This window comes from Sturnus vulgaris, chromosome 5 (genome assembly GCF_052056855.1).
Source record: "Sturnus vulgaris isolate bStuVul1 chromosome 5, bStuVul1.hap1, whole genome shotgun sequence".
NCBI lineage: Eukaryota > Metazoa > Chordata > Aves > Passeriformes > Sturnidae > Sturnus > Sturnus vulgaris.
The window spans coordinates 61,482,242-61,493,438 of NC_142247.1; the positions used below are offsets into that span (position 1 = coordinate 61,482,242).

The window sequence follows — 11,197 nt, forward strand, 5'->3', positions numbered from 1 at the left end:
TGCACAGTTCAACACTAAGTCTGTAGCATTTTGAATTTTTTTTTAGCTGTATAGGATAAGGTGTAAGATTAGATCAAAGCAATCTCAGCATACAGAAATTAAAGAAATAAGTATATTACAAGATATTTGCTTTGCTTTTGCTTGGAATAAGAAAACTGGACCAAGTTATTAACCATTTCTGAAGAAGTCTTTATTTTCCTGTATTTGGCCAACTAGCTCTCAAATTGAGAAGAATCTCAACATCCCTTTGAGCCAGTTTATAAACTCCAAGTTCATTTAGTGCTGCTGTTGCAGATGGCTGGCTTGGCTTTAATGGTTCATTTTCTGAAGCTGACTGTAGGACATCCTTCAGAAGCAAGGCAGAGCCAATATTCAGGTTCAGGATAATGCAGGCTTCTTTTATGCTAAAGGAAAAGTCACATGGATTAATGTAAGCAGCACAAATTTAAGTGTAACAGAAAACCTTCCATGCTCCATGCTGGTTTAAAAAATACTCAGATTTCAGCCCCAATTAGATGAGGATTTTGATGTTGGACTCTTTACAAGACTCTGAGCTAGTGAAAATGACAAACCATAAAGAAAGTAGCAGCTTCTCGTCCCTGACAACAACTGGACTCCCACACAAGGCAATCCCGAGGAGGAACATAGTTTAAAGTAATCCTTCAAACAATAAAGTTTGTTGTGTTGTAACTGTATCTTTGACTAGTTTACTTGGCCCAAGTTTCAGAGGTTTGTGCTACTTAATATTCCTTCCATAATTTTATCTAGACATCCTGACTGCACAAAATACTCAGAGACACATGCCACAGTCTGTTGTTGTCCGAGTACCTGCTGCAGAATCAACTTTCCTAGTTGAAAACATCAGACGCATGAATGATCCACACATGTAAAGCATGGATTATAACCAACTGTGAAAAAAATCCTGGATCTTCGTTTTAAGCAGAACACTTCTACTTCTCTGGACACTCACTTTTGAAATACCAATAGAGCAGACATTTGCCTACTTACTGCTTAAAGTAGTTTTCTGGCCTCTTGCAATAGTGTGAAAATAAGGGGAACAAATTCCGACTCATGTCAAACTGGAGTTGTGCTGCTCCTCCTTCATTGAAATGATTTGCCATAATGATCTACAAACACAAGGAGGTGTATCTGCAGTTTAAGCCAGTCACTGACACCGACGTGGCATTGCACAGGTCACACTGAAACCCACCTCCTGATAGATGTACAGATCCACTTTCTCTGCAAGCATTTGCCAGAAGATTTTAAAGAGTGAGTGGCAGAGCTGCTGCTCCAGTTGTAGCAAACGGTCTCGCAGTGTCTGCAACATCGGGCATGCGGTGCTCGACAAAGACATCACTGCTTGCTCTGCCTGAGAGGGTAAAGACAACCACCTGAAAAAACCAGTGCACTGCAGTCATTAGAATGAAATCATTCATATTACAACAACTGAAGTTAAAATTACCCTTTAAAAAAAATCTTAACCATTTACAATGTTTCAGAGACAATTCTTTCCCATTTTTAATCTAAAAGTTATCAGTCTAATGCTGTGTTTGAATTTCATTTAATATTAAACTCATGCTTTAGTTATAAATCTCTGAACATGTCATTCTAGGGAACCCCATCTAATCTGAAAATCATTGAGTTCTATTCCTTTTATGAAGTACTTCAGAAATTCTACTCAGGAAAAAGTACTCAAGAAGCCCTAGGAGTCTGTGAAGACATAAGAGTCATGACAGGCCATTTTGCATAAAATCTTCAATACTACTGTGAAGAAAATAATTCCTGCTCAAAATAGAAAACTAGAATGATCCAGAATCTTTCCTAGGGTTTTTAACTAATGCATCCACTAATTGTGGAACTGCATTAGAAAACACAGCACGACAATGGTCCCAAGGTAAGAATAAAGGGAATTTTCCAGAACTTTTCTGCAGCTTTCCTACTCCAGAAAAAACCACTGTCTATTATCTGTTCTTGCCTTTACTTAGTTTAATATTTTAAAAAGGAAATAATACTGTAATTTGTAAAGAGATTAAATAAACAGAATCACCTCTCTTTTTTGTACAGCTTTGCAGCATCTTTGACCTCTCTGAAGACATGATCTACTTGTCGGGTCAGCATGTCGTGCTTCAGGCGCTCCAGGAGGTTGATCATGTCATCAAAGACAGAGCTCTCCATGGACGCCAGCTGTCCCAGCTGCAGCTGGCTCACCGTGTCACTTTCTGCACAAACCTCTAGCTCGGCCTGCTGCAGCTGCAAGAAGAACTAGGCAAACAAAACCAGAGAGGAACATCACAGAAAATAATCTTACCCCTTGAGCTTTTCATTGGTATTTTGTTAGGCACAGTTCAAGAAAACACTCTCTCCTGGCACATTTATAAAACTAAAAATTTAAAGATTTTAAAAACACTTTCTTGTCTTTCCCTATGGTCGTGATTTAGTGCAAAACAAAACTTGGTAGTTTAATCCTAGTGATGGAACTGATATAGGTTTCTGATACAACAGCAGACAGGTAAAGGGAACAGATCTAAAGAAATACTGTAAAAATATTTTAAGATTGACAGCAGCATGCTTTTTAAAAACCCTACCTTGGCCTCTTTAAGATTTGCAAAAGTTAACTTTATTGTAATTTTTTTAGCAATGATTATTCATTGAATCATAAATTTACTGTGCTGACAGCAGCAAGAAAATAAATGGAGTTTATCGAGATCGATGTGACATTGTGGTAATGGCTTGTTAGTTTTGCTTTTAAGCAGATCAGGACACTGTAATAGATGCAGTTATACAACATGAAGGCTGCTGTCCTATCAAGTCACGATTATCTCCTGCTAGAGCAGGATTCTTACTGTGAACACAGTAAGAATTTGGAGGCTGCTCACAGCACACACAGTGCCTTACTTTGCACACTCTGTGTGTAACAGGTTTTTTGACCTTTAGCACCAAGAGCTATAGAAAAGCTGAAATTCTGCAGTAGGCTGTGCTGCCACCAGGCTGTTGCACAGCAGGCACTAATTCCCAGTTATCAGTAAGTGACTTTTCTGGGCTGCACCTGAACCGTGTTGCAACAGAGATATCCACGTGGGATCTGTCTAAGCTCTCCTGCCATGGGAGGAGTTCAAGCACCAGGCAAAGGCTGCTGCTCTGGTTCAGAGATCTACAAAATGAATTCACTTTTTTTTACAATAAAAAGTACGTAAAAGAGACTACTCTTTTTTGGTGTCCTCAGATTATTCCATTTCCCAGGCTGTCTCTGCATTTCCCTAGAAAGTTTTATAACTGGCAGCTTAGGCCTCAAACAATAACCTGTCCTTATTTATACATCTTTTACTAAATCCAAATTTATAACTCATTCTTCTTTAATTCTCCTGAATACACATTAAAAGTGATAAAAATAAAATGTTTATTATGAAACAAACATCCAAAGTCCATTTTAAAATACTTTTTTCCTAAAGAAGAATAATTACTTACTACATTGTCAGCCCAGTCTGCCAACACTGTTGCTATATAGTTAACAGCATTAAGGATTGCACAGTATCGGAATCCTAAGGAAGCTCTTGTCTCTTCCTTCATTACTTGAGTTAATCGTATCCTGAAATCATCAATTAACTCCTTCTGTAGGCCTAGGAACTGCAGTTTTCTGGAAGCTGTTGGAAGATTCTTATACCTGTCTGGAAAGGCATTAATAAAATGTTTTAGGCTTTCCAACATAAAATAAAAGCTTTCCAAAAAGAAACATTACAGGCATCTTACTGTACCACCTCACGCTGATGAGAACATCATATAGTCAATATTTAAATGTCAGTATTTAAAACATATGAAATTTCAATGTTTTCAGGGAAACTGCCTATGCAAAAGCTAAACATGCAACAACTTTCTTCCCCCTCCTGATTCCACAAGCAGTTTGCATTCTAACACTTGAAGCAATGAATATCACACCCTCCAGTGTGGCCCCTCAAGCATCCTCACACAGAGAAAGACAAAGCCATTGAAGATACAATATGTATGTACTGTTGCAAAATAAGAAAAAGTTATTAATAGCTTCTGAACTGTTACAGATTCTAAAGGACTATTAGGATTTATTACTGCAGTGCAACAAATTATATTTTGCCAACTATGAGAGAATATGGTAAATATCCAATGTATATTTTTAATTATTATTTTGTAAACACTCTGCTAGGTCAAGATTATTTATGCATGAGTTAATGTCCAAAATACAAAATGAAAAGGAAGCTTTTATTAAACTGCAAACATCACAACTTTGCAAGATTATTTGGTGACTACGCTAACAATGAATATTTAGTAAACTATTTAGTAAAGAAATCTGTTAGCTGAAGGTTTTTTACTGTTCATTACACAAACAAGAGCAATGCCCATAAACACAATTACCTGTTATAACTAACAAGAGAGTCATAAAAGTTTCAGCACAGTCTGGAACTTTCATTTCATCTACATCAGTGATATCTTTGTACTGTGATATCCATGCAGCCTCTGATGAAAGCATAGAGTCCATTTTCTGAAGAGCAACTGAGATGCAAAAAACTTTTAAGTTTTTAATAAAAAAAAAAATCTAACAAAAGTCCCTCTAAAATACATTAACATAAAAGCCTTATCTCTAGTAAGTTAAATTTTGCATGTTCAGGTTATAAAAACTACTGACAACTCGTTTCATACAAAACCAGCTTCAATATATCTGCATTTGCAATGCTGTTAACAGAGCTGAATGTTAGAATTGTTTGGGGGATTTGTTTTGTTTTTTGGCTTGCTCCTTTCCAATACATTTCTTCTTAATTTCTCAAAAACTAATACCTCGCCCTTATTTCAATTTAAAGTCCATCTCTGTCTGCACACACATAACATTTGTCTAAAAATAAGCCCACTTGACTGCCTACAGCTTAGTGGCAAGAGTCCCACAAAATACAGAAGCACTGCTGAAGCCTAATCAATTTTTATTTAAAATAATTACAGCGGATAAAAATACATATGTTTTTGGTAGTAGCCCTGTCCAAGTAGCTTATCCAATTTAAGAAGGGGTAAGTAGACTGTGTGAGTAGACACATATTTTCTGACTGTGCAATATAAAGGCCAACAAAATGCACTGGAAGTCTTACATTTTTTTTCCACTGTTAGCCACCTTTGGAAGCAGGATTCTTCTGACAGAATATGCATGCAACTGGGGAAGCTGCTGAGATAACCATGAACGCTGTATAACTCTCTCTCAAATAGAAGTACCTCATCCACAAGGTGACAAAAGAGTGTATCATCATACAACAGGCAGGGAATATCAGCAGCCAACTTCTCCAAAATCAGCATTACTAGAGCACGAGAGAATTCAAGCTTTGGGAAGGAAAGAAGTGAATGTCAGAGACAGGAAGTACTGACATGTGCAAATATATACACAAGAAACTGCTACTAGACTAAGTCTCACCACGTACACGTTTCAGTGGAAATAGGCCTATGCAAATATCTATCAGAAGCTGACCTAGATATTTATATTCACATTTGCAAACCATTTAATGACTTACCCCAGCATTCACTGAAGATCCTGCTTTGTCCAGTATTGGCTGGATTTTGTCATCAAGAAACTTTGAATGATTTCCAATCCACATAAGTACTTGTGTTAAATACCACTCAGGCTTATTTAAAAAAGAAAAGGAATTATTAAATGCAACCAAACATTTATTCAAGTGGTATTAGTATTTTAGGACAAATGTCTAAAAATACAACTCTTTCCCTGCCTTCTCTCGATCTCAGGTCACACAAGTCTTTGACTCTGTTTTACTTAACTTTCATTTATATAAAAGCATTGTTAGGAAAATATTCACTCACTCATGAAAGCCCTGTTTCTGCTTGATAAACTTCTTCCTGTTGTCCTGTGTGGCCCTTACCTCTTGGTATAACAAAAAGGATGCACTCCCAAGAAAAGCTCTGCTCTTATTGTTATTGTACCTCACCTCTGCCACACCTTCCCCCTAAAAGTGGAGAATTGTCACCTTCTCATTTCACATTTTAATGCCTTCAAGCTTTTTCAGTTTCCACACCTAAAAATATGGACTGCAAGTTTTGATGAACACTAGTTAGTGCAACTAGAAGCAGTTCCAGTATCGTCACTCCCAATGGCTAAAGAATCTTCTGCTCAGGTGCACTCACATTTTGTGTGTCTGTTTCTCACCTCTGTATCCATTTTCACTTGTCTCATTAATTTTATCATGCCTGGGTTGTTGGGTTTTTATAATACTCCTTCCCCAGCTGGGCAAGGCCATTGAGAACTTTGAGCCTCTCCTCTGAAATACTGTTAATCCTGTTCTGGTTGCTGCCTTTTAAATGTTTTACATTGGTATTTTCTTTATTGCATTATCCAAATTACTCAGCAACAACAACAACAAATCCAACCCCAATTTCAGCAAGGCCCTAATGAAATATCTTTCTTTCTGATCTGACACTAGATTCCCTGTAAACTTTTCTTATCAAGTTCTTTTTCAAATAGTTGTTCACCTATTGTTGTTTGAAAATTCAATGTCTTGAACATAATTTTTCCATTTGCTTTTAAAATGATTCTGTTCATATCTAAAACATCTCTTTCCCACTAATATACACAACAGTATTAAAAAGTTCTGTAGTAGCATCTGTCAAGATTGCAAATGTATTTAGATTTACATTTACAGGTGATCATAAGTAGGCTTGTGCAACAGAACTGTTACAAAACAGCTGTAAAACTCTGCTCCAGATGTGTTACAGTGGCATTAATGCTATGAAACCCATTCCAATGGTAATTCTCAGATAAAAATCCTCAGTCTTTGAAGGCAATTCACACAAAAAGTGAGTCAGTTTCCAACTGGTAGACTCAGCATCTCTTGTTCTATGTCAATTAAAAAATTCAACCCATTAAAAAAAAAGAATTCTTTAACAGTACCTTTAAACTAATCATATTTCATATCCTAATGGCAGAATGCAACATTTTCAGTTACATGAAGGTAGCAAAACATAGTGCCAAAATCAAAGTCACAGCCTTTGAGCACAAGAAATGCAGAACAGTGCAAAACCAAAAGACAGAGGAAATTAATCAAAACTTGTGAACAGACAGGAGTCAGTCTAAGATTGTAATAATGCTTTTTGAAGGATCTGGGAAGGGAAAATTATTGCCTGTGTCTCTGAAAGGTCTCCAAGTGCTATCTTGATGTCTGTCCATACTTAGGTAGGCACAAGGACTGCAGAGTTTTGAGGAATCCTCATTTTGGAAGGTGTGAAATCTACAATTTAAATACAGCAATCTAGAGCTTGCTTACAAAGCAATTTAGAAATGTCAAACCACTTTCTCCCATACCTTGTTAAGAACATTGGTTTGTTTATTTCCAGTGAAATGATACTTGAATCTTTTCTGAAGAGGATTCAGCATGATCTGTATCGGAAGGACAATTGGTGGTGAAGGGGGTAAAGGGTACTTTTCTGGCAATTGTTTAGGTTTGGTTAACAGCTCATCTCTAAGTTTGTCAGTCAAGGATGGACGTAATTAAATGTCGAATTACTCCAGCATCATCATTTCAACTGAATATAAAAATGAAAACTGCTTAGTTCTACACCATTGACTGAAAGCACTATTATGAAAACAATACAATTCCTCAAATATAAAAGATACTCCAAATATTCCATTTTATGTAATATTAAATATAACTCGGCCCTTTAGGGATTATTTATTCAATAACAATACACATCCCTTAGGTCTTTTTGATTTAGGAAACTTATAAGAACCCAGCAAACTACCATTATCAGAAACAAACACAGTGGCTGTCCAACAGACACACTTATTCCTATTTGTTAAAGGAGGACAAAGACTCCTGGGATTAATAAATGCAACATATGATTTCCCATTTTCATGTAATGGATTTAAGTGAGCCACTCTGCCAAACCAAAATTGTTACCAATTCAGGATTGTGTACAGCGGCCTTGCACCTTTCCATTACATGATTAAAAAAAAAAAAAAGGCAGTCACAGTCACACACACACTCACAGAAAAGATTTAGTTGAGCTGAGCTTTAGTTTTAACTAATTTTTTGTGAATTATTTAATTCATAAAAATCAGGGACAAAATGAGAAGCAGTGCCCTCTGAGCAACCTCAAAGGCAGACTATGATTCTGCACAACAGAAATCCTCATGCAGTCTCCCCCTTTTTGTAAAGTCTCCTTCCAAGACATGTATATTTAGTTTTCCCTCTTTTCCTTCTGGGGTGGGACTATTAAAGTGATTAAAGCTGATTTCACATAAGGCTACAAAAAGAAAAGCATTAACTGTGTCTAATAAAACACATATCACCATTTTTTCATTAACATGCACGGGTAATGGTACCAAACAATGTAAGGCCAAATTCTCATGCAACCTGAACTGTCAGCTACCATGAGAGCACTGGATCTGATGACTTGAAGTTAAAATGTTGCTACTGACAAAAAGGACAACTTTTTCACTTGGCATTTTCTAAATTTCAAAAAGAGCCCAAACAAACCACCCCCCTAGCCCCCCACAACATTCTAATGTTAATACAAAGTAACATAAATTATCTTCTGGTTTTAGGGAGAATAAAATTTTAAATAATTCTCCTTGAGAATGTGCATCTCTAACAGTTTTTGTTCTTGCTAACCACAAGAATTTAAAAGGATACGAGGTTTGCAGTTTCAGAAGCTGACAGAACAGCATCTCCAGGTTGTTGTACACCTCAGGAGCGTTGGCTGGTGCAGCAAGGCCAAATGCCTGGGACTGAGGTGGCCCCACAAAGGGCCAGCGGAGCTGCGTCAGCACCTCCTCAAAGTCACTGCAACACAAAACAAGCACGTGGACATCAACCTAGAGTACAGTGTAAAGATGAAGGAGTCACAGTATCTCTCTTACCTTGTCAATTTGTCCTTAAGGATTTTATGCCAAAATTTAACAGTGGATCTCACAAAAGCAAGAAGATGAGAACAAGATGACTCCTGAAGTTTAATATCCAGTTCTGCCATGAATGCCAGAGTACTGGCTGCCTCTGGAACATTGTTGGTCATCAGATATTGCTGAATGCTATCACTATAAAACACAAAAAATCAAGACCAAAAATTCATTAACAATAACAGAAACAAATCAGTCCTATATTGAAAAGTAAGGACAAAACTTTCTTGAATTTAAAATATTTTAATAACGGGATAAACCAGGTCACCAGTCTCAGAGCACATATACTGTACTCAGAAACTACCTCAGCTCTTCTATGCGAGAAATCCACTTGAGGTAGGCCAAGTGTCGCTCGATCTCCTCTACCTGACCGATCAGTACATCGAGATCCTCCATCCACGGCTGAGCTTTCAGCAAGTGGCTACTGATGGCCTCAGACAGAACAGTTTCTTCCTCTAGAAGCTGACTCAGAGACTTTTTGGAATCTTCTGCATTCTTTAAGGCATTTTGAATTCTTTTAGGGACTTCTGATGAAACTGTTAGTACCTGCATTGACAGAGAGGTATTAAGGCAGACATAAAACCACTGCATTGTGTAGAGCAGTACCATTTGAGATACTGATACATTTCATTCAGTTTAATATTCTTCAGCAGTCATACAGCATGTTCAGAAGAGGAAAATAAAATAAAGCAGAAAGATGCTCACCTGTTCTTCTAAGTGCTTTTTGTTTTCAGATAGCTTTTCAATCAGGCCGTCCAGCTTCCCCAGGGAATCATAGTCATTTCCCAGTTCTCTTTCCACAAATTCAGAAACATAGTATGGAATATCACAGTTCTCTAGATCTCTAGTGACTTCTTTCTTTTCAATAGCAATGCTTGCCATGTTTTCTTTCTCTGCAATACTGAGTATACAATTTCTAATTAGATGACACTAAGACAGCACAAACAAATATTATCTACTGAGGAACAAAACTCCATGAAAAGCTGGGCAGTTCAATTTCAACTGAGACTGAAATACCACATTCATGAATTATACTGCTTTAAGTGAGATAATTTGCTGGCTTAAGTCTAATCTGAGGTCTAATAAAACCTTGCTTACATATCCAACTGGTGATTTATTATATATTAACTACCAAAGAGAAATATATCTGTTAATTTATTCCTTCCCCAAAAACATGAATACTATTGAAAACAGTTCAACAAATATGTAGTTCCTACATATATAATATAGAAAACTTAATGAAAACTACAAAAAAATTGTAAAATGCAAAAGAAGATAATATTCCACTTTCCCTTTCCACAAGTTTAGGGTATTTCAGAGATATCAACTCATGATTAATGTGTTATTAGCAAAGTATCCATGTGGCCTTACAATAGTTTGGAAAGTAAATGCATCACTGAAATATTTACCGAGAAAACCCCACACAGTATAAAATAAAAGACACTTGCTGATCCACACACTTGGCAGCATCCAGAGAAACCTGACATTGAGACGACGTCCACAGTGAAACAGAAAAGACAACAATGACAACTGTTTGGCTAGTTCAATCCTCAGCTTCTTAGTATCACTTTCAAAACAGTATTTAAAAATAAAAACATATACACTTGCACTTCATCTGCTACAAGCTTTAATTAAGCTAAAACCCCTATTAAACTGACAACAGGAGTGAGAAAGCGCAGCTGATGAGCCAGAGGCAATAGAGAGCAGCAGAAGAACAGAGTGACCAAGGGCGCTGCAGAGGAAGAAACGAATAAAGAAAACAGAGTAGTAAAACTCCTGTTTGCAGCAATGTAAACATAATACGGCAGGAAAAAAATAACCAAGCGGTGATCTTTTCATACTTAGTAGAAAGGATGGGGTTACAGGAGAGAGGAACAGGACTCTGAGCGCATCCCTCCCAGCAGCTGCCTGCTCAGCCCCGCGGCTCAGCACCCACCTCGGCCAGGGGCCGGGCCCTTCCAAGCACAGGCTGAAGCTCTGCGGGCTGCGGGAGGCTGCGGACGAAGCGCCGCCGACCACGGCCGGGGCTGGGCGGCCAGACAGCCCCTCAGCCCGGCGGCGGCTCGGCGAGCCCTTCCTCCCCCGCCACGGGCGACGGCCGACGAGCCGCTGCTCCCACTCGCAGGACGGTGCCGCGGGGACGGGAGGGCCGCGGCTGCCGCCGCCCGGAGCCCTCAGCGCGCTCCCCGCGCGTCCCGGCGGCCGCAGCGCCGCCCCCGCCGCGTCAGCGGCTGACGGAGCGAGGGGCGCAGGCGCGGCTCCGCGCCCGTGGGCCCCGCGCCCGGC

General features: G+C 38.5%; 1 protein-coding gene across 1 annotated transcript; it reads right to left on the bottom strand.

Moving 5' to 3' along the window:
* Positions 1-168: 168 nt before the first annotated feature.
* On the bottom strand, positions 169-11,128 carry RINT1 (RAD50 interactor 1). Its single transcript, XM_014869012.2, has 14 exons — positions 10,848-11,128; positions 9,617-9,812; positions 9,216-9,457; positions 8,876-9,049; positions 8,649-8,798; positions 7,319-7,475; positions 5,520-5,630; positions 5,106-5,331; positions 4,384-4,521; positions 3,466-3,665; positions 2,048-2,262; positions 1,211-1,391; positions 1,009-1,127; positions 169-404 (listed from the first exon to the last, which is right to left on the bottom strand). Exons 2-14 carry the CDS (start codon positions 9,791-9,793, stop codon positions 191-193), a joined length of 2,304 nt encoding a protein of 767 aa, XP_014724498.2. The 5' UTR covers positions 9,794-9,812; positions 10,848-11,128; the 3' UTR covers positions 169-190.
* Positions 11,129-11,197: the final 69 nt, after the last annotated feature.